General features: G+C 44.6%; 1 protein-coding gene across 1 annotated transcript; it reads left to right on the top strand.

Annotated features, from left to right (window-relative positions):
* Positions 1-561: 561 nt before the first annotated feature.
* Positions 562-24,069, top strand: LOC123092190 (sucrose synthase 4). Its single transcript, XM_044513891.1, has 15 exons — positions 562-729; positions 830-956; positions 1,053-1,204; positions 1,832-2,024; positions 2,123-2,241; positions 2,899-3,115; positions 3,222-3,317; positions 15,682-15,855; positions 21,362-21,478; positions 21,551-21,717; positions 21,940-22,164; positions 22,378-22,699; positions 22,803-23,047; positions 23,144-23,282; positions 23,650-24,069. The coding sequence occupies exons 1-15, from the start codon at positions 632-634 to the stop codon at positions 23,686-23,688; spliced, it is 2,430 nt and encodes an 809-aa protein (XP_044369826.1). The 5' UTR covers positions 562-631; the 3' UTR covers positions 23,689-24,069.
* The last annotated feature ends 440 nt before the right edge of the window (positions 24,070-24,509 follow it).

Here is a 24,509-nt window from a genome sequence, read left to right as displayed (position 1 = left end):
TCAATAACTTTCTAACAATCCAAACCATATATACTTCGTATTTTTTAACATAGTACAGATGCAGACGCTCATACATATACATATATACTCGCCCTTATCGACGCATGCACGCACATTGTGACAATACCTTTGAGAGACTGAGCGGGCACATTCATTCACGCCATACTTGAGAGCCTAAAATGAACGAAATCGCCATATACTTCCGTACGAATACGCCACAAAAATGTTCTAGGTACTTCCTTCGTTCGAAATTACTTATCTCAGAAATAGATGTATTTAGAATTAAAATACGTCTAGATACATCCATTTCTGCGATAAGTAATTCCGAACGGAGGGAGTAGTACTTTGTACTTCCTTCATTCGAAGTACTCCCTTCGTTCGGAATTACTTGTCTCGAAAATAGATGTATTTAGAACTAAAATACGTCTAAATACATCCATTTCTGCGATAAGTAATTCCGAACGGAGGGAGGGAGTACTCTACATTGTACAATCATTTTCGCTAACTGCCCAACGCTCTCCACCACGCGTCAGCAAGGCGCTGCATTATAAAGTTGGGCAACTCGGCTTTCGCCTTCCTCACCAGCGCTCGCAACATCGCGGGACGGGAGCACAGTGACACGGGTCCAGCCATGGCCGCCTCGAAGCTTGACCGCACCCCGATCATCCGCGAGCGCGTGGAGGACACCCTCCACGCCCACCGCAACGAGCTCGTCGCTCTCCTCTCCAAGTGAGTCGCCGATCAGCCACCCCGCTCAATTGTTGGCTCGTATGCCTCTGCTGACGATTATTTTGCCCCTGCTTCGGTCGGTTTGGTGGCCGTACCGTAGGTACGTGAGCAAGGGGAAGGGGGTCCTGCAGCCGCACCGCATCCTCGACACGCTCGACGAGGTCCAGGTCTCCGGCGGCAGCGCCTTCGCCGAGGGCCCCTTCCTCGACGTCCTGCTCTCCTCCCAGGTGAGCCCGTCACATCGCAACACCGGCTGTTTCGTGCGCGCGCGTGTGTCCCTGAATGTTTTTTATGCCTCTCGTGTGCGCGTATTTTTCGAGCAGGAGGCGATCGTGCTGCCGCCGTTCGTGGCCATCGCGGTGCGGCCGCGGCCGGGGGTTTGGGAGTACGTCCGCGTCAACGTGCACGAGCTCAACGTCGAACAGCTCAGCGTGTCGGAGTGTCTCCGCTTCAAGGAGGAGCTCGTCGACGGCCAGTATGTGTTGCTCCCCCCTGTTCCTTCCTGCTATCTCAGCTCCAGTGTTTGCTCCTTTTGCCTCTGCTATGGTCAATTTTTAGCGAGGTTAATGTTGGGTTTGAGAGGCCGCCACCAGGCAACCACAGTTTCATCGTTTGCTTAGCTACTACTCCCTCCGTTCCTAAATACTCCCTCCGTCCCGAAATACTTGGCAGACAAATGAATGTATCTAAATGTATTTTAGTTGTAGATACATCTATTTTTATCCATTTCTTCGACAAGTATTTTGGGATGGAGGGAGTACAAGTTTTTGTAGAGATATCACTATGAACCACATACAGATGTATATAGATGCATTTTAGAGTGTAGATTTACTTATTTTGCTCTGTATGTAGTCCATAGTTGAATTTCTATAAAGACTTGTATTTAGGAACGGAGGGAGTATATGATGTGCACGTCAGGTTAAGAGATTGACAACTTAGTACTAGCTTTCAGAATCAGTACGGCTCTGTGCTGGACTGTTGGAGCTGTGGTTCGACTCTTGCAGAGTGATGATATTAAAACTAAAACTAAAAGCAGCTAAACTGTCACAAGTGGCATTGTTTCAGTTTCTACCACCATAATCTTAACCTCATGGCCTGGCAGGCACAACGACCCCTACGTGCTGGAGCTTGACTTTGAGCCATTCACTGCCTTAATCCCACGTCCAAGTCGCTCGTTGTCGATTGGAAATGGCGTGCAGTTTCTCAACAGGCACCTGTCTTCGATTTTGTTCCGCAACAGGGATTGCCTGGAGCCCCTGCTTGATTTCCTTCGCGAGCACCGGCACAAGGGGCATGTGAGTTTTGTTACCGCCGAGGATATCTTTGTGAGAAACTTGTGGTTCATGTGTATGTTTGTTGTTAATTTGGGAAGCTTTGCATGTGTGTTCTGCAGGTGATGATGTTAAATGACAGGATACAGAGCGTGGGAAGGCTTCAGTCTGTCCTGACCAAAGCTGAGGAGCACCTGTCAAAGCTCCCAGCTGAAACACCATACTCACAATTTGCTAATCAGTTAGTTTACCATACCACATTGTGCTCCCAGAGTCATTTTTGCATTTCAGTTTGTATAGTTTTGTTTTTGTTTGGAGAAGCACTACTGATGTTTGACTGTTTGAGGCTTTGAGCATTTCTAAGAGTGAAAATTCTGACCCTTGTCAGAAAATTTAGCAAAAAATGAACAGTTCTTGAGAAGTTAAAACCAATCTGACTGTTTGGGTAAGCGGAAGTCACCCTGGCACTGACGGAATACACCTCACTACTGTCATCCGCTGATTGTTTTTTGTCTAGCCACTCAATATATGCACAAATATGCGGGGGAGACTACAAACCACGAATTTTGTTACAGTTAGTCCTATGTAACCAAATTCAGTTCTGGGGTTGGACTGTTTGAGGCTTCGAGCATTTCTAAGAGATGCCCTCTCTAACCTTTTGTTGGAACTCCAGCTGCTTAAGTCTTCCATACAGACATTTAATAGCTTTTGTGGTAAAGAAAGTATGCTAGTCTTGTTGCCTTTGACTAGGCCTTGCATCCGCAAATTTACTAATCACTGGTAATTCTTGTGTATGTCTGAGATTATTTCGTGATTTACGAAGTGCAGCTTTTGAATAAATCACATCAGGCAAGAATAATGTAGCTTTAACACACGATGTTTTTTCTGTAACCTTCAGATTTCAAGAATGGGGCTTGGAGAAAGGTTGGGGTGATACACCTGAACATGTCTTAGAGATGATACATCTCCTTTTGGATATTCTTCAAGCACCAGATCCATCTACACTAGAGACATTCTTGGGGAGGATCCCAATGATCTTTAATGTTGTGATAGTTTCTCCTCATGGATACTTCGGTCAAGCTAATGTGTTGGGCATGCCAGATACTGGAGGGCAGGTACCAAACAATGGCATGGCCATCGATATATAGCTCGTCCCAGCTTTAATGTGCTATTTGCTCATCCCTTTGATACATCATCTTTTCCTTTCTTTGCTGTACTCAGATTGTTTATATATTGGACCAAGTTCGTGCATTGGAGGATGAAATGGTTCTTAGGTTAAAGAAACAAGGCCTCGATGTTACCCCTAAAATTCTCATTGTAAGTTCAATTTTCTTCTCTTCTCATTTTTATTGTCCATTAAAAATCATTTTCATTGGGTACATTCTCCGGTTGCTTTATTGCGTTGTCTCATTATATTATGACATGCTCTTGTATATGGTAACCTTTTTCGATAAAGGAGGGAGCCCCGGGCCCTCTCATCGATTGATGCACGCAACCATGTTATCGCAAAGTATCAATCCATACAAAAAGCACAACAATTTTCTTTAAAGACCAGAGCAACTGCAATAGGGTTTACATGTCAGACTTATGCATGCTATCGCTAGGTCGCCATCTAAACTGGTTGAACATACCTCGTGCTACATCTTTGATAAAGGCAAAGGTGTCCCGTCTTTCGATGAGATGATGGATATCGCTTTGGTGGCAGTCGACTTTGACGATCCGACTACGAACGTGCGAGGACGTCGCGCCTTAGCAATCGCTAAACCAACTCCGAGAGGTTATTGACCACGCCGGAGCACAATCAACCTGACCATGAGGGTCTGTTTCCTGCGAGCAAACGAAGAACAAGCAAGAAACTGAGATTGCAATCTGGATATTGCGAATATAAGATGAAAGCTTTATTGATCAAGGTGGGGTTCTATGACGCCTTTGTCTGGTCGTTGAACACAAACGAAGTACGCGAAGTTGCAGCTATGGCGAACTTTTAATCTAAACAAAACCCAAAGTCTAAACGGTGCCCTAAGGGCTGTATATATGGAGGAAGAGAGGGGGAATTTCGTGGCCCTTGGTGGAGGGGTCCGAAATCAACCCTATCTCTTGTTTCCCCACACATACGGACTCTAAAAATAGCCTATACTTATGTATTTCGAAATTACATGGGCCTGGCCCAATAAAAAGGTGACGCAGCACCTATAATAGCCTCGGGACGAAATTTATGAAGTGGCATCTTGTATATTTCGTCCAAGTCTTCATGCACCCATTATGGTGGCTTCAAAGTCCTGAAATCATCACTTGTAACTCCGTTCTTGTTCCCCTTGCGCATGGCATCATCTTCATGCTTGTTCTTGCTTCAGTGTTCATCCTTCTCCAAGCTAGGCCCTTCATTTGTAAGCAAAACAAATGTATCCAATTTAGGCAGCATCATATTCTCATGAACATTAGAATCAAGTACCTGATAATTTAATTGGCGTGCGCGAGCTCTAGTAATTGGTCCCGTATGTGCAGCAGTAGGGGCTGTGGGTGTAACAATGGTATTGATGTCCTCATCATCCTCCCCTTCTTGAAATGAAGTCGTCCTCGACGGAAACTCTTCTTCCTCACCCAAATAAGGCTTCAAATCTGCAATGTTAAAAGTGGGACTAACCCCAAAATCTGCAGGCAGCTCAAGTTTATATGCATTATCATTTATTTTCTCTAACACCTTAAAGGGACCATCAGCACGTGGCATTAGCTTTGATTTGCGCAAATCAGGAAATCTATCCTTACGCAAATGTAACCAAACAAGATCTTCAGGTGCAAACACAACATGTTTTCTACCCTTATCTCCAGCAAGTTTATATTTAGCATTCATACGCTCAATGTTTTCCTTAGTTAACTCATGCATTTTTAAAATCAATTCAGCACATTGTTTAGCATCAAAATTAACCTTCTCCGAAGATGGAAGAGGCAACAAATCAATAGGTGCATGAGGTAGGAAACCATACACAACTTCAAAAGGGCACATCTTAGTAGTAGAATGCAATGAACGATTATAAGCAAATTCAATATGAGGCAAGCATTCCTCCCACATTTTCTTATTATTCTTCAAAACAGCCCTAAGCATAGTAGACAATGTTCTATTGACTACTTCAGTTTGTCCATCAGTTTGGGGGTGACAAGTAGTACTAAAAAGCAGTTTAGTCCCCAACTTAGCCCATAAACATCTCCAAAAGTGGCTAAGAAATTTAGTATCACGATCTGAAACAATAGTATTTGGCACACCATGCAAGCAAATAATTTCACGAAAGAACAAATCAGCAACATTAACAGCATCATCGCTTTTATGACATGGTATAAAGTGTGCCATTTTCGAGAATCTATCCACGACAACAAATATGCTATCCCTCCCCTTCTTTGTTCGAGGTAAACCTAAAACAAAGTCCATAGATATATCCTCCCAAGGAACACTAGGTACAGGCAAAGGCATATATAAACCATGAGGATTGAGTCGTGACTTAGCTTTTTGACATGTAGTGCATCGAGCAATAAAACGCTCAACATCCCGTCTCATCTTTGGCCAAAAGAAATGTGTAGCAAGTACGTCCTCCGTCTTCTTCACGCCAAAGTGTCCCATTAATCCTCCTCCATGCGCCTCCTGCAACAACAAAAGACGAACGGAGCTAGCTGGAATGCATAGCTTGTTAGCACGAAACACAAATTCATCGTTAACGATAAACTTGTTCCACATTCTTCCTTCTTTACAATTCTGCATTACATCTTTAAAATCAGCATCATGCACATATTGATCTTTGATGGTCTCCAAACCAAATATTTTGAAGTCAAGTTGTGAAAGCATAGTATAGCGGCGAGACAATGCATCAGCAATAACATTTTTTTCCCTTCTTGTGTTTAATGACATAAGGAAAAGTCTCAATGAATTCAACCCATTTAGCATGTCTACGATTCAGTTTAGCTTGACTTTTAATATGTTTCAAAGATTCATGATCAGAATGTATAACAAATTCTTTGGGCCATAAATAATGTTGCCATGTTTCTAAAGTCCGAACAAGAGCATATAATTCTTTATCATAAGTAGAATAATTCAGACTAGGCCCACTCAATTTTTCAGAAAAGTATGCAATAGGTTTGCCATCTTGTAATAACACACCGCCTAATCCAATTCCACTAGCATCACATTCAAGCTCAAAAGTCTTATTAAAATCAGGAAGTTGGAGTAAAGGAGCATGTGTCAACTTATCTTTCAATACCGAGAAGGCTTCTTCCTGTGCGGTACCCCAAAAAAAAGGCACATCTTTCTTTGTAAGCTCATTGAGAGGTGCAGCAATGGTGCTGAAATCTCTCACAAAACGCCTATAGAATCCAGCGAGGCCAAGAAAACTCCTCACTTGTGTGACCGTTTTGGGTCGCGGCCAACTCTCAATAGCTTCAATCTTGGCTTTATCAACTTCAATTCCCTGTGGAGTAACAACATAGCCAAGAAAAGATACTCGGTCGGTGCAAAAGGTGCACTTTCCAAGGTTACCAAACAAACGTGCATCACGTAGAGCAATAAAAACAGCACGTAAATGTTCCAAATGTTCTTCCAAAGATCTGCTATAAATCAATATGTCATCAAAGTAAACTACCACAAATCGTCCAATGAAAGCACGTAAAACTTCGTTCATTAATCTCATAAAAGTACTAGGTGCATTAGTTAACCCAAAAGGCATGACTAACCACTCATATAATCCAAACTTAGTTTTGAATGCTGTTTTCCATTCATCTCCCAATTTCATACGAATTTGACGGTATCCACTACGCAAATCAACTTTGGAGAATATTGTAGAGCCACTCAATTCATCAAGCATATCATCTAGCCTAGGAATAGGATGACGATAACGAATAGTAATATTATTAATGCCTCTACAATCAACACACATACGTGATGTACCATCCTTTTTCGGCACTAGAATAATAAGAACAGCACAAGGACTAAGGGATTCGCGTATATAACCTTTGTCGAGAAGCTCTTGTACTTGACGCATAATCTCCTTCGTCTCCTCTGGATTGGTACGGTATGGTGCACGGTTTGGCAGTGAAGCACCGGGAATTAAGTCAATTTGATGCTCAATCCCTCGAATAGGCGGTAATCCCGGTGGCACGTCTTGTGGAAATACGTCAGCGAACTCCTGCAAAATGTTAGTGACAGCAGGAGGCAAAGAGGAAGGCACGTCCTCGAATGAAAATAATGCCTCTTTGCACACAAAAGCATAGCAAACAGATTTGCTGAAATCTAGCTCATCAATATCAGATTTGGTGACAAATAAACATGCACTTTTCAATTTAATTTCAGAAGCAACACTAGATGGTTTATTATTAGGCTTCATTTGTTGCTCAAATTCTTTTGCCACAATCTGATTTTCACTCTTATTCGTCTCCTGTTTTGCTTTATTAGCTCTATTAGTATCATCTTTCAAAATGGAATCAGGAGTCATAGAAAGCAAAGTAATATTTTTATCCTTATGAACAAGAGTATAGTGATTGTTTCTACCATGGTGTACAGAATTTTTATCAAATTGCCATGGTCTACCAAGTAATAAGGAACATGCTTGCATAGGTACCACATCATAATCAACATAATCAGCATATGTAGAGATACTAAAATGCACACGAACAATACGTGTTACCTTAACCTTGCCGCTGTTGTTGAACCATTGAATGTAGTAAGGATGTGGATGTGGTCTTGTGGTGAGAGAAAGCTTCTCCACCATCTCCATGCTAGCCAAGTTGTTGCAGCTCCCTCCGTCTATGATGACGCGCACAGAACGTTCCTTCACAACTCCCTTGGTATGGAACAAATTGTGCCTCTAATTTTGCTTAGCTTGTGTGATCTGCACACTCAAAACACGTTGAGCAACTAAACATTCATACCTGTCAGCGTCTTTAGGAGCCATGTATTGCGTCTCATGATCAGAATCATCTCCACCATGTTCTTCACGTGTAATAAGAGCCAAAGTCTCCTCATCATAGTCACTAGCGGACTCATATCCACCATCCGCGGTAGCAATCATCACACGTGGAGATTTGCATTCTCTCGCATAATGACCTTCTCCCTTACAATGACGACAAATAATATCACTTGTGTGCCCTGTTGATGCCATGGAAGAAGAAGAACTCTGTGCAGGCCCAGCAGGTGCGCTCTTGGCAGATAATGGTGGTTGTGCCTGTTTTCTTGTATCACGACTGGAGGAGGCACGTGACTGAGGTGCTGATGCAGTTGAAGTAGAAGATGCACGTGGTGTCCATGATGAAGGTCGGCCTGCAGAAAAGTTAGTTCGCCCCAATGCTTGTCGATCCTGCACTTTACGTTCAGCTTTACAAGCAAGATGGAATAAACGAGTGATATTAGTATACTCCTTATAGTCTAGAATGGTCTGAATCTCTCTATTTAATCCACCCAGAAAACGTGCAAGCATAGCTTCATTCTCCTCAACAATACCACATCTAATCATGCCAGTTTGTAATTCCTGATAATATTCTTCTACAGAATTTTTCCCTTGTCTTAAACGCTGCAATTTTTGAAGCAATTCACGTTGATAATATGGTGGAACCCAATGCGTACGCATAGGAGTTTTCAAAGCAGCCCAAGTAGTTGGAATAGGATATAATCTACAATGTTCATACCACCATACACATGCAAAACTAGTGAAAGCACAAACAGCAGCAGCAACTCGTCTCTCCTCAGGATATTGTAAACATGTAAATCGTTGTTCAGTTTCTAACTCCCAAGTAAGATATATATCAGGAACATATCTACCCTCAGATGGTGGAATATTCAATTTCAGTTTAGGAATATGGACATCATCTCGTACCTGAGGTGGTGGTGCAGGCCTACCATTACGAATATATACCTGAGGTCGACCTGCTGGTGGTGGTACAGGTGGCTGCACGTAGTGCTGATTTTGATCAACCTCATCCTCATATTCTCCCACATAATCATCCTCCTCCGCATCGGCAGCAGGAGCCACAGAAGTATCAACAGCAGCACCAACAGTTTGGCCAAACGCAAGAGGAACATGGCTTGCTCGGCGGAGGTCTGTTTCGCGACGTGGAGGTAGTCGTTGTTGTTGTTGTTGTTGTTGGAGAGGTGCGTTAGGTGCAGCGGGTGGTGGTGGTGGAAGACGCGCGAGCAATTCATTAAACTTGTTATCGAGCTTTGTTTCGAACGTCTTCTCAAGGCCAGTGATCTTCTCCATGGCCTCTTCAAAATTGTTCAACACATCTTGCACCTGTTCAGTCATCATTTGCTGAAACTTATCATGAAGCTCCTTGTTCGATAAATTCTCCCAGTCAATCTCGTCGGCTTGTGATCCTGGCATGGTTAGCAGCAATAGAAATACACAAAAATATGATCCTACAGACTACGAACAAGTGGTGGTGGTGGGTGTCACAAATCCGTCAAGCAAAACTCAAATTCTTACCAGTTCTTACCTAGCAACAGGCGGTGATCGGCAACCATTGTAGTCAAAACTCTCAAAGCTTAGATAGAGCAATTACCAGGGAGAGTCAAACGCACGACGTAGATGTATGTGGAGCTGGGAAGGCTTATAATATGGTAGCAAAAAGGGTCAGCAATAATCAATTCAGAGATGCAAAATTGAATAAACGCTCAACGACGGTACTGTGCTGGTCCTAGGCTAGACTGTGCTAGAGACGCGAGCCTAGAACACCAACAAAATCACGGCGTGGCACGTAAACAAGGGAGGAGCACACTCTGAATTTTTTTTCTCTTTTTTTTTGCACTTTTTTTCCTCTTTTTTTTTGCTCCGCAACAAATTTTTTTCGAAAAAGTCTACAAATGGTCTAAAAACTGCCTAGCCAGAATTTTCCAGACTTAGTTTTTTTTTTGAAATTGGAACTATTTTTCTTCTGCGGATGGCTCGGAAGTTGGGGAGTCCTTCTCTGTCACGACTCGGAGTATCGCGTGATCTGGAAATCGAGAACAATGCAACAATTACTGGACTCGGACTAGAACTGGTGGCGGAGATGAATCTGGTGGAACTCGGACTGGTGGCGGAGATGAATCTGGTGGAACACGGACAGGTGGCGGATATATGTTGCAGGTGAACTCGGATTGGCGTGATGGCGGCGGATATGTGGTGGCGTATATGGATTCGGATTGGCGGTGAATATGTGGTGGTGGTATATGGCAACAACGACGATGATGATGCGGTGGTGATATATGGCAGCGGCGACGTGACAACCTGTGAACAGAACTCGAAACTCTAAAAGACTAGACGCTAAGACCAGCAACTGGACACGACGATGCAACTGCAAATTCAACAAAGCAAATACAGAAAAGATTATGCAAGGCTCAGATTGGTTCGGATGGGATGAACTAACCCTAATTTTTTTTTGGCTTTTTCGTGGACTATAGGTATGAAGAACAGACTCGATCTAAACTACGAAAAACTGTAAAATCTCATCGAGCAACCTGGAAATCTGATACCACTTGATAAAGGCAAAGGTGTCCCGTCTTTCGATGAGATGATGAATATCGCTTTGGTGGCAGTCGACTTTGACGATACGACTACGAACGTGCGAGGACGTCGCGCCTTAGCAATCGCTAAACCAACTCCGAGAAGTTATTGACCACGCCGGAGCACGATCAACCTGACCACGAGGGTCTGTTTCCTGCGAGCAAACGAAGAACAAGCAAGAAACTGAGATTGCAATCTGAATATTGCGAATATAAGATGAAAGCTTTATTGATCAAGGTGGGGTTCTGTGACGCCTTTGTCTGGTCGTTGAACACAAACGAAGTACGCGAAGTTGCAGCTATGGCGAACTTTTAATCTAAACAAAACCCAAAGTCTAAACGGTGCCCTAAGGGCTGTATATATGGAGGAAGAGAGGGGGAATTTCGTGGCCCTTGGTGGAGGGGTCCGAAATCAACCCTATCTCTTGTTTCCCCACACATACGGACTCTAAAAATAGCCTATACTTATGTATTTCGAAATTACATGGGCCTGGCCCAATAAAAAGGTGACGCAGCACCTATAATAGCCTCGGGACGAAATTTATGAAGTGGCAACTTGTATATTTCGTCCAAGTCTTCATGCACCCATTATGGTGGCTTCAAAGTCCTGAAATCATCACTTGTAACTCCGTTCTTGTTCCCCTTGCGCATGGCATCATCTCCATGCTTGTTCTTGCTTCAGTGTTCATTCTTCTCCAAGCTAGGCCCTTCATTTGTAAGCAAAACAAATGTATCCAATTTAGGCAGCATCATATTCTCATGAACATTAGAATCATTACCAAGAAACGAAAGTACCTGATAATTTAATTGACGTGCGCGAGCTCTAGTAATTGGTCCCGTATATGCAGCAGTAGGGGCTGTGGGTGTAACAATGGTATTGATGTCCTCATCAATCTTAGTGGCTGCACCCGGACTCCAGAGAAGTCTGCGCTTTCCCACGCTGAAGTGAGCACCACGTACGGATCTGATGAGTAGCCATATGAATAACCTGAAGGAAATCAGAAACTTGTTTCTTTTTTAAAAAACAAATACTTTCTCCATCCGAAAATACTTGTCATTAAAATGGACAAAAAGAGATGTATCTAGAACTAAAATACATCTAGATACGTTCCCTTTTATTCATTTTGATGACAAGTATTTCCGGACGGAGGGAGTACGAAAATTCCATATTGCCAAACATAAAACACGCACTTTAACTGAATTTGAGCTTTAAGTTGTCTAATAGCCTCACGTAACCAATTCCCAAACATGTTCAGGAATACTAGTAGGCGGGGGTGATTAAAAGGCAGAAACACCGTTATCCACAGAAGTCATGCAGAACAACATTTGAGGAATAATAAGTGCTGAATTGTAAGACCCTAAATGCAATAGCAAAACTTCATGCTGCCGTTCCAATTGCATTTTACTAGGTTGTCCTTTGTTAAAATGACACCTCTGCATGCGTACCAAAACATCTTGATTTTTAGGGGAACAATGAGTTCTCTTATACTCCCTCCGTCCCAAAATAAGTGTCTCAACTTTGTAGAAGTTAGTACAAAGTTGAGACACTTATTTTGGAACGGAGGGAGTAGTAACTTTTCTACAAGTGATGTTTCTCATTTACCATATCGGCACGTAGATTTGGCCCCAAAAGACTAGGAGGCATGTATCTTCTATCGGAGAACATTTGACTCCATCATTAAATTGATGAACATTAAACGCTGAACTAGATGGGGCCAGGAATGCCACCAGTTACTGTCCACCCAGAACAAACATTTAACGGCACTAAGGCCATGACATCGGCAACCGAAACATGTTTTCTTTGAACAAATTTGTACATAATTGGATATTTCTCACTGAGAGGGCTATCCCGTAGTAAGAGACTTCACAAAACCAAGTGTTGGTATGGTGGTGCCACTACCCATGTTGAGGAACTCTTTAACCATCATATGGCCTTTCAAGAAAAAGAGCCCGTAGGTTCATGGCATGTTGTAAAAGCGTTTCGGAGTACTTGATTTTGTTGTGCAGTAACTCTTGCCACACCCCATCAACATTTAATAAGTTGAAGAACCATTTGTTTAGCAAGCACTTGTTTTCCCCTTGGTCCTCTACCACCATTCCACCAACCCCTTGGTATTGGTCTACAATAATACACCACTTTTTTTTGTTGACAAAAAGGATGTTTTTGTTGACTTATAATATAGCATCAAGGGAATACAAAACACAATGAGCACACGGCCGGTATCTACATGAGAACCAACACCGACGCACGTGCACACACACACACACACACACACACACACACACCAACAAAGTATCATGCCTACAAATAGCAAAGCCAAGCTATGAGTAGGCGGAAGAAAATAACCCGGAGCGATCGACACAATACGACAATCACCATCGGTACCAACTATCTCATGACAACACAAAGCAACGCCTCCCAAAAGGAAACGATGCATAACCGCTGCCGTCGCCCATTGTTGCCGGATCTAGCCACCGATGGCAAGAGTGTGAATTTTCACCCTAAAGTCAAGTCCGAGCAAACTCCAAGCAATGCATTCAGCAAGGTACAGCGCAAAAACACCATCATCATCAGGTACAACGCACTAGGGTTTTCATCCTGGAGTCTCTCGAGAAGCACCACCAAATCGAAGTCATAATGTGTTCGTTGCCTCCACTTTCCATGATCCCAGCAGAGGAGGAAGGTCAATGACAAAGCCAAAATCCTAATTCACGACGCTCTGGCTGACCGTTCTTAAGTGGCAGGCCGTGGCAAATCTGCATCAAACATCACCATACACCAGCTTTTGTTGTGTCGTCCACGCCAGCAGCCCGCAGAACCACGGTGCCATCCGTGTGTCCTAGCGGAGGACCGCCTCGTGGGGATGCAGATGGCTGCCGCCCACAAACCTGTAGATTATGGGATCACGGCCTCCGGCGCAGAACTTGTGGATCATCGCACACCCAGCTGTACATTGCCAGTCCATGGCATGGCTTCCACAGCCCTGCCTGACCACAGTGGCCATGGCATCGCAGCTGCCCCTCGGACCACCTTGGGCCAAGCTCGACCGACTTCTGCCAGATCTGCTCGGACTCAGCCAGTCACCGGCGCAAGAGGGAGCAACCTCAAGCCCCAACCCTCACCAGCAGATGACCCCGAGGATGGGCTTCAGGATCGAGTTGGCCAGAGGCCCGACGCCATGACACAAAGCGTCCGCCGCCTTCGCTAAGGCCACCTCGAGGAGAGACGTGGTGACGAGGGAGCGGAGAAGCCATGGAATGTCGGGCAGGGAGGATGGAGGAAGGGGAGATCGCCCCTCTGCCGCCATCTGCTTTTGTACGACGGCGACGGATCTGGTGGTGGCGGCAACTGGGGGAGCCTCCGGTGGGGAATGCATCTGGCGCACCGGTGCTTGTGGTGCTACGGATGCCCGTAGCGCATTTACAAATGTTTGATTTTTTTTGAAAAAAATTAGCACATTCACATAACATCGGTGTATGTTGTCGTTAAATTTAAAATCAAAATTCAAAACATTGCTTGAGATACAAAAATAACAAATTCAACACTTTATAGTACATAACATCAGTTGGGCTTTAGATTTGGCTCATTATCACATTGATGTCAAAATTTTCATTTTTATATCTCGTGCAATATTTCGAATTTTGATATGAATTTTTTCGACAACATACATTGATGTTGTTTCAATGCTTTAGATTTTTTTGAAGCATTTTAAAATGCGCTACGGCGTCCAGTGCACCGGTTGCACCACAAGCGCCGGTGCACCAGATACATTCCCGCCTTCGGAGTTGCCCCAAGAAGAACCCGGGAGGACTAAGATTAAAACTCCACTTGGCAACAGATACATCTGTTTATGCTCATCACTTCGCGAGAAGAATATGGATTTGCAATAACCCATTCTTCTCTGCACTCAATTGGGCAACTCAGTAGAGGTTCCATAAGCAATTGGTAAACTTGTGAATACAATATTGACTTGAAGAAGTCGTCCAATGTAGGATAGAAGCTTGCCTTTCCAACAACTGTTTTTTTGCTAATCGATCCTAAACTCAGTTCCATTTCTTATTCAAGAGCTTGTGATAATGAATGGGTATGCCAAGATATTGGAAGAAGAAGGACCCTGCTTCACAACCAAACAATTGTTTATATTGATCCTTGACTTCTTTGGCTTAACCAAAGCAAAAAAAAAAAAAAATGTTCACAGGTTCACTGACTTTCATATTGATCTTAATTTTTCCATATCATGTTCCATGAAGATAGCCAGAGTTAGGTAGAAAATTCGTGGGGTTGCAAAATGCCAAAAAGATCTCATCTGAGCCCTCCCCTCAAAAAAAATTTCACACTTTGGTCCAAGGCTAGGGGCCCCACAGCCCCCAGCGTCGTACATAGCTCGGTCGCCGGTAGTATGGTCCATATACCCAAACATGGACACCCCACTATCTACCAAGTTTGGGATGAGGCTGCCAACCTGACCGTGTCCTCCTTAGCCAGTGCTATGAGGAAGGCAAATATCAGCGGCAGTATTAAAAAAATCAGACATAGGATCACCTTGCCTCATACCCTGTCCGCTCTGGGGCTAATGGTCAATGTTGCCATTGACTTCAATACCAACACTCCACCGTGAATGAACTGAGCAATTCATCCACGCCACTCAGGTGTGGAATCCTTCATGCAGAAGGTCTGTTCAAGAAAAGGCCATTTGACTATGATATGCCTTCCCAAAATCCACCTTCAAGAATACCCCTTTCTGATGAACCTCATGAATGGTTTCATGCAAGGTCACCAGTCCCTCTTGGATGTGTCGGCCTGGCAGGATCATCGTGTGGGTTGGTCGTATTACATTATGGACTATGGCAATGAAGCCATTAGTGTCCACTTTGGTGAATATTGTAAACTGGCATTTAATAGGAAAATAGGGTGACGTTACTGAATTTGTACTTCATCTTGTTTCTTCGGCAAGAGGGTAATGATCCAGCTGAAACAGAGGCAGTGTCCACAGCGAATAAAGCCATCAGATCACTGTTAATTACCTCTCAGAACGTTTGATAAAAATCAGCATGTGTTTCTGTTATGTGGTATATAGATTTGGTATAGTTTGGAAGTACTTTCTACTGACTCTTGCAGACAGAGAAGCACTGCTAATCATTTGTTTCTGTTATGTGGTTTAGGTTACTCGACTAATACCAGATTCAAAAGGGACATCATGTAATCAGCGGCTTGAGAGAATAAGTGGAACACAGCACACTTTCATATTGCGTGTTCCCTTCAGAAATGAAAATGGAGTACTCAGGAAATGGATTTCAAGATTTGACGTGTGGCCCTATCTGGAGAAATTTGCTGAGGTAAGTATCAGTGATGCTTCTCCCCTTGTAGCGATTCCTGAGATGGCCATTTTTTTTTGGAAAAGGGGAGATTCCCCGGCCTCTGCATCAGAAAGATGCATACGGCCATCTTATTAACCAAATAAAGTAGTGCCAACATGGTTCCAAAGGTCTCCAAAAGTAATAAAAAAAAGCACAGAAAGCTCACACAGAGCCAAAAAGGGCTAGAAACACCAACTAGCCAAGAAAAGACGCCACAACCGGCCGGCTAAAACTAGATAGGGATACTAAATGCATATCCTATTACATGACCGCCACCCAAACCGGTTGAAGATATCCCGAGCTACCATCTCCCAGCGGAAAGACCCAGTAACCAAATGCTCCCTGGCCTCCGTCTGGGTGAGTAGCGACCACGAACGGATCAGTGCCGTAGTTCGGAATAAGAGCTGCAAAAAATGTATACATGATATTCTGTTAAAGACCAAATCATTTTTGCAATTCCAGATAGTCCACAGCAAAGCACAGACTCCAACCCGAATATGTCTCGCTAAGTCAGGCTCAATCCCATTAAGCCATGTCCCAAATAACGCATTAACAGAATTCGGTGGGTTGATATTAAAAGCAATATGGACTGTCTGCCAAACTACCTTGGCCAGCGGGCAATCAAAAAAGAGGTGTTTGATAGTCTCATCCCGATCGCAGAAGCTACACCTAGTAGGTCCTGTCCAATTACACTTTATCAAGTTGTCCTTAGTTAAAATAACTTGTTTATGGACAAACCACATAAACACTTTTATTTTCAAAGGAACTTTGACATCCCAAACATGCTTGGACGTAGGAATGGAGTGCGAATTAATAGCATCAATATACGTTGATTTGACCGTAAATACTCCAGACTTAGTCAACTTCCAGCGTAATTCATCGGGTTGTTGTGAAAGCTGGACTTCCATCAGTCTCCTAACTAGACGGAGCCATTCTTCCCAACGATTGCCCACTAGCGTTCGTCGGAACTGAATATTAAGGGGGGTAGATTGAAAGACCGATGCGACGAACACCTCACGTCGTTGAACAATGCGGTACAAAGACGGGTATTGGATGGCCAAGGGTGTCTCGCCGAGCCAAGTATCCTCCCAGAAACGTGTACTCGTGCCGTTTCCAATAACAAATTTCGTCCTATTAAACAATGCCTGTTTGACTTTCATCAGGCCTTTCCAGAAGGGCGAATCGGTCGGCCTGACTGTAACCTGGGACAAAGTTTTTGTCTGGAGGTACTTGCTGCGAAGGATTTGAGCCCACATAGCATCATTCTCCGAAGAGAGCTTCCACAGCCACTTGCTAAGAAGGCATTTATTCTTAACTTCGAGATTCTCAATCCCGAGACCCCCTTGGTCTTTCGGTCTACAAATGATATCCCATTTAGCAAGTCGATATTTTCTTTTAAGCTCATCACCCTGCCAAAAGAAACGCGATCGATAGAAGTCCAGTCTCTTCCTAACCCCAACTGGGACCTCAAAGAACGATAGAAGAAACATTGGCATACTCGTGAGCACCGAATTAATTAGAATTAATCGGCCTCCGTATGACATGAGCTTACCCTTCCAGCAACTCATTTTCTTCTCAAATCGGTCCTCGATGCACTTCCATTCTCTGTTTGTCAGCCTACGATGGTGGATTGGAATCCCCAAGTAAGAGAAGGGTAACTCTCCCAACTCACATCCCAAACAATTGCCTATAAGCATCCTGTTCATCTTTGGCCCTACCAAAACAGAACAGCTCGCTCTTATGAAAGTTAATCTTTAACCCGGTCAATTGTTCAAATAGGCATAACACAAGCTTCATATTCTGCCTGGCCAGGTCATGCTCCATAAAGATGATTGTATCATCAGCGTACTGAAGGATGGATACACCTCCATCAATAAGATGAGGTACCAATCCACCTACTTGACCATTTTCCTTAGCCCTTCCTATCAAAATTGCTAACATATCCACCACAATGTTAAACAAGATAGGGGACATCGGATCTCCTTGTCTTAGGCCTTTATGTGTCTGGAAATAGTGACCTATGTCATCATTAACTCTAATTCCCACACTACCTTTTTGCGTAAATGATTCAACCTGTCGGCGCCAGGCTTCATCAAAACCTTTCATACGCAATGACTGTTGGAGAAATGGCCATTTGACCTTATCATACGCTTTCTCGAAATCCACCTTAAAAATCACTCCATCTAATTTTTTGGAATGGATTTCATGGAGTGTTTCATGCAGGACTACCACCCCTTCAAGGATATTTCTGTCCGGCATGAAAGCGGTTTGTGACTGTTGCACCACAGAATGCACAATCTGTGTGAGTCTGTTAGTCCCGACCTTGGTGAAAATTTTGAAACTAACATTGAGGAGACAGATCGGCCTGAATTGCTCAATTCGCACCGCATCTGTCTTCTTAGGAAGCAGTGTGATAGTCCCAAAATTCAAGTGAAATAATTGAAGCTGTCCAGAGAACAGATCATGGAACATAGGTAGTAAATCCCCCTTAATAATGTGCCAGCACTTTTTATAGAACTCTGCCGGGAATCCATCCGGTCCGGGAGCCTTATTGTTTTTCATCTGTGCAATAGCATCAAACACCTCCTTCTCCGAGAACGGGGCAACCAGAATATCATTATCGGCAGCCGATAGCTGAGGTACATCCTCAGTCCTGGACTCATCGAGGGACACACAATTATCCTCCGGAGGTCCAAATAACTGCTTATAATAGTCGGTAATATATGTTTTTAGGTTATCCTGACCTAAAATAGTGCCCTCGTCTTGCTCAAGCTGAAAGATACGCTTCTTTCTGTGCTTGCCATTAGCAATCAAATGGAAGAACTGAGTATTCGCGTCCCCTTGGACCACTTTGCGGACTTTAGCACGCAAAGCCCACTTCAATTCTTCTTCGCGGAGCAGTTCTTTCAACCTCTTCTCCGCCTCATTTTTAACCTGAAGCTCAGCTGGCGATAAAATAGTGGATTCGGCCTGTATGTCTAGGGCCTGTATAAGAGTAAGGAGTCTATCCTTTTCAATCTTATACACACCACTGAGGTGCTTAGCCCAACCCCGTAAGGAACTTCTCAAATGCCTAATCTTATTCTGCCAACGCTCTATCGCAGTCTTGCCTCCTACACCTCTATCCCATTCCCTGGCAATTAAGTCCAAGAACCCCTCACGTTCAAACCATGACATCTCGAAGGAGAAGGTGTTCTTGTTACCCACGTGGTTCGGCTCCCCTGAGTCCACGAACAATGGGGTGTGATCAGATATTCCCCTCGAAAGAGCTTGCACCGTAACCAGAGGGAACTTTTGTTCCCACTCCACGCTCGCAAGAACTCGATCAAGTTTTTCATAGGTTGGGTTTGGCAGAGCATTAGCCCAGGTGAACTTTCTACCAGAAAGCTCTATCTCTCTCAGATCCAAGCTTTCAATAATGGTGTTGAACATAAACGACCATCTGCCGTCAAAGTTATCATTGTTCTTCTCCTCTCTCCTCCTGATGATATCGAAATCACCTTCAACTAAAATTGGAAGCTGTTCTGACCCACAGATTCGAACAAGGTCCGCCAGAAACTCCGCTTTAAGCTCGGGCTGTGCGGCACCATAAACCGCCACCAGAGCCCAGTTAAAACCATCTATCCTAGACCTGACTGAAACTTCACCGCGAAGTCGCCCATCATTACACTTCGGACTTCAAGCGAATCGCATCTCACACCTAGTAAGATACCACCCGATCTTCCTCGCGGAGGGAGGCAATGCCAATAGAAATCAATACCACCCACAAGAGAAGAGAGAAACTGGGGCGCAAAGTTATCTCTACCCGTCTCCGATAGAGCAACAAAATCTAACCTCTGCTCTAAAGCTGCCTCAGCTAGGAATCTTCTTTTAGCCAAGTCCTTCAGACCTCTGCTATTCCAAAAAATTCCTCTCATAATTCATCATGAATTTTTTAGTGGTTCGAATCCTAGCACTCCTACGAACTGCGGAATCGGGATAGACCTTCCGTTTCCACTTACGCTTAGGTTTACTAAGCTCTGTCGCCCGGTCCTCATAACCGGGTTCACAAATATTACTAGCATCATTCTCTAGGGGTACATCATCTTCCTCAGAGTCATGATTGGGGGGTGCTAGATCCGCACATAGATTATCGAGCACTCTAACCCCTAACGCATCAATCTCATCATCATTCATTGGTTTAACTGCTGCAAGATTACGAATAGTCTCTAAGGCACGTTCCGCCTCCAAATCTAATAGATCATTCACCGAATTGGTAATCTCACTATCCGTAGCACCTAGTGAAACTCCTAATTGGTTTGCATTATTTATAATGTCCTCATTAGAAAAATGCAATAAGGAATTAGATAAGTTGACGGACATACCAGAAGATAAAGCAGCCTCCTGAAGCTTGGCCGCCCTCATAGCGCACCGCTGCTGCATATCATCCACCTCAGGGATGTCGAGGATGCGAGCACTCATCCGTCTTCCCTCGGAGATAGGGTCCGGGATCCCGCCAAACGCGACAACCTCCTCCCTAGTAAAACCTAGCACTGAATCCCTCAAAGGGTCTGCCGAGGTTACCAGAGAAGGCGTCTGCGGGCTCCTGATCCCCTCAGACGGGTGCCCCACACCAGGGACCCCGGCCAAGGGTAGGAGCGAAGAGGGGATGACGGGGGCCGCCTGCCCGCACCCTCCTCCCACCCCAGCCGCCGGCTCAGACGGATGAGCCATCGGCGAGGGAGAGGCAGTCCTCCTGACCGTCGGGGAAGAGGGAGGAGACAGGGCCTCCTGCCCCAGCAGCCCCCCCCCCCAACGCAGCTGCTGCCGCGGTGGATACCGCCACCATCGGAGTAGCAGGAGCCGAGGCCGCCTGCCTCGGGCTCCCTCTCCCAGCACCGGCCGACCCCCTCGGGGCCGGCGTCACCGACGCCACCGGGATGGGGATGGGGATGGGAGAAGACGAGGCCACCTGCCCCGAACCCCCTTCCCCACGACCCATCTTGCCCGCAGTCGCCGACACCGGAGTCGCGTCCACGTGAGGCGCCAGGACAAGAGAAGCACCCTCCGGCCTCCTCTCCGTAGCGCCGACCAAAGTCCTTGCCGGCCGTCCAGCAAACAATCCAGCATCCCCCTCGAACTCCAACGGAGGGAGCGTGTGCTCAAGATAATCATCAGAATCTACCCGGTCACTCCTGAGATGGCCATGAACTGTTATCTTATTTCCTGAAAGAGTCCCACGAGGAAGACATCGCATCTGTACGATATATATCATGAAACGTGTATGGTTTGGAATGATGCCATATATTATTGGACATGAGACAACTACGGTAAGGTGCAGAGTTACTTATGTAGAAAGGAACACAACTTTTAAGGATAAATTTCCTCGTTATAATTTCTACATGAACACTTCCTCTGAGTATGAATTTGTGTTTAGTCTCATCTGACACTTGCTATCATTGTACAATTGGGTATTTTTATTTGTGGCAAAATGGTGGCAATATAGGATGCAGCTGGTGAAATTGCTGCAGAATTACAGGGTACCCCAGATTTCATAATTGGGAACTACAGTGATGGAAATCTTGTGGCATCATTGCTATCTTATAAGATGGGAATTACTCAGGTATGACTTATTAAATTATAGTCAAGGTTTTAAACTTTTTCTTTACTGATTATGTCAGAATATTCTTTGCAGTGTAATATTGCTCATGCACTGGAAAAGACCAAATATCCAGATTCAGACATATACTGGAAGAAATTCGATGAGAAGTATCATTTCTCTTGTCAGTTTACTGCTGATATAATCGCTATGAACAATGCTGATTTCATAATCACCAGCACGTACCAAGAAATCACTGGAAGGTTTCTTCTATTCTGCCTTGTTGGCCAGACCATTTTTTTTGTCTGTCGTTTCATCTTGGTTAACTAATCTGCTCACATGTAGTATCAGTATGCATGAAAACTCAGTTTCATTAATTATTTAATACCAGGGTAACATCTAGACTTGTTGCATTGGTTTCGATCGTACATCGGTATTATTGACAAGACACTCGTACTTAATTCTTACATGTCCATGGTATGCAGCAAAAACACAGTTGGACAGTACGAGAGCCATACTGCTTTTACTCTTCCTGGCCTGTACCGCGTTGTCCATGGGATTGATGTTTTTGATCCAAAGTTCAACATAGTATCTCCTGGAGCAGACATGTCTATATATTTTCCATTCACTGAAAAGGACAAGCGGCTCACTGCCCTTCATGGTTCAATTAAGAGCTTGATTTATGACCCAGAGCAAAACGATGTACACATGTGAGAACTCTCTGTCATCTTGTTGGATGTCGTTCACAATAGTATTTCGAGAGATTATATGGTTGCACTTCTTGTAGATTTCAGTTACCATGTACTATTACCATCAATGATGGAATAATGTCTTTCTGCACAATTTTAGTGATATTAGTAGTATGGTCCTGCAAATAGTGTTGACACGTGCGTCTTTCTGATGATAATTACTGTTCTTTGCAGTGGACATCTGGATGACCGATCAAAACCAATTCTCTTCTCCATGGCAAGACTTGACCGGGTTAAAAACATGACAGGACTAGTGGAAGCTTATAGTAAAAACGCTAAGCTAAGGTCGCTGGTAAACCTTGTTGTGGTCGCTGGCTACAACGATGTCAAGAAATCAAAGGACAGAGAAGAGATCGCAGAGATAGAGAAGATGCATGAACTTATCAAGACATATAACTTGTTTGGGCAGTTCCGTTGGATCTCTGCCCAGACGAACAGGGCTCGCAACGGTGAGCTGTATCGCTACATTGCTGATACTCATGGTGCCTTTGTGCAGGTATGGTTGTAAAGTTGTAACTTGTGGTTCTAGAGGCAAAAGTTTTGTGGGTCCTAACCAAGTAGCTTTACATACTGACTATATTAATTGATCTTTGCTACAGCCAGCTTTGTATGAAGCATTTGGTCTCACTGTTGTGGAAGCCATGACCTGCGGACTCCCTACTTTTGCAACACTCCATGGAGGGCCTGCCGAGATTATAGAGCACGGGATCTCTGGTTTCCACATTGATCCTTACCATCCTGATCAGGCTGCCATATTGATGGCTGACTTCTTTGAAAAATGCAAACAGGACCCCAATCATTGGGTTAAGATATCTGACAGAGGCCTCCAGCGTATTTACGAGAAGTTAGTACCAGTCAATCCTGTTTTGGGCAGGTGCCTGCCTACCTGGTGTTTTTTCATGGTTGCTTGTATGATATTTGTTTTCTCCTTGGTGTCTAGGTATACATGGAAGATTTACTCCGAGAGGTTGATGACACTGGCTGGGGTTTATGGCTTTTGGAAGTACGTTTCGAAGCTCGAGAGGCGGGAGACTAGGCGTTACCTTGAGATGTTTTACATACTGAAGCTACGTGAGCTGGTACGCAGTAGCCTCTCAGCCTCGTGGCGCTAGTTGCTCACAGCAACACAGCAGTTTCTAGATGAATTGTGTTTGAAACATGACCACTACTAGATAATACTCCCTCCGTCCGGAAATACTTGTCGGAAAAATGGATGTATCTAAACGTATTTTAGTTATAGATACATCCAATTTTATCCATCTCAGACGAGTATTTCGGGACGGAGGGAGTAGTAGTAGTTGACTTGCATAGTGGAAATCGCACTTCTCTATTCTCTTCTCTTCTCGAGATGTTCTTCTTTTTTCGTCTTGAGATAGAGGGAGAACAGAGAATCATATTTGTTTGAAAAAGATGCACTTCTGATCGGCGTCTCTTTTATTCATGCAGGTGAAGAGCGTGCCGCTTGCAGTAGATGAGGCGCACTAACTGTTCCGTCTCCAGTACACGTCCCCTGCTAAACTGTTGTGTGCTCGTGTCTGGGAGAAGAGACTTCATGTCATCGGAGGAAGGAGAAAGGAAATAAGATGCAGCTGACGACCGTTAGCGAAAGTCATCTACAGTAGTACGTACTTATTTGTCCAGCGACCGGTGAACTCGCCTTTTTTTTTACTTTGTGTGTGCTCGTTATGTACATCAGTGACACCTTGTGTGTGCTCATCAGTGACACCTTGTTTTACTTTTTACATTGCGAGTGCTGAACTGGGGTTTGTGTGTGCTCGTTATGTACATGAGTGATTGATACACTGTTGGAAAATTGTATTTTGCCAGGTTGTTTGTATTTTAAAGCTTCTGCTAAGACAGAATTCACTTGCCCGCTATCCCATGTGGAATCTGCTCTGCACGCGAGGTAATACCGCTCTACACAAAGTTGACAGTGAATCCTTATGTTTCACCCTTCGCCGGTCGCGCTCTGGCTATGGCCTCCTCCAACCTGCTGCCGCCGGTGCAGGATGGCGCGTGGGGTGCTGGGCCAAGCCGGTCGGCTGCCGCGCTCCCCCCTTCTCCGCGTCGCAGCGCCAGGATTCTGAGGCTGAGCGATGGGGAGCGGGTTGGACCCGTCGAGCGGGCGTCCAAGAGGAAGGCCAGGGCTGCGGGCTCCTCTTCCAGCTCTGGTTCTGCTTCGGGGCGGTGTTCTACTCCTGGCGGCCGTCGCAAGAAGTCCAAGGTTCCGGCGGTTGCTGACCTCCTGGAGCTCCCCCTCTCCGCCACCCTGAGGCCTCTGACTAGGGGCAAGCTCAAGCAGCTGG

Source organism: Triticum aestivum, chromosome 4B (genome assembly GCF_018294505.1).
Source record: "Triticum aestivum cultivar Chinese Spring chromosome 4B, IWGSC CS RefSeq v2.1, whole genome shotgun sequence".
Taxonomy (NCBI): Eukaryota; Viridiplantae; Streptophyta; class Magnoliopsida; order Poales; family Poaceae; genus Triticum; species Triticum aestivum.
Note: the sequence above shows the minus strand (reverse complement) of the source record. Positions and strands in the feature narration are given on the sequence as shown.

Coding starts and splice junctions, on each gene's coding strand:
- LOC123092190 (XM_044513891.1), top strand. CDS start 632: ATGGCCGCCTCGAAGCTTGACCGCACCCCGATCATCCGCGAGCGCGTG. Junction 730..829: donor CTCGTCGCTCTCCTCTCCAA/GTGAGTCGCCGA, acceptor GCCGTACCGTAG/GTACGTGAGCAAGGGGAAGG. Junction 22,165..22,377: donor GAGCAAAACGATGTACACAT/GTGAGAACTCTC, acceptor TGTTCTTTGCAG/TGGACATCTGGATGACCGAT.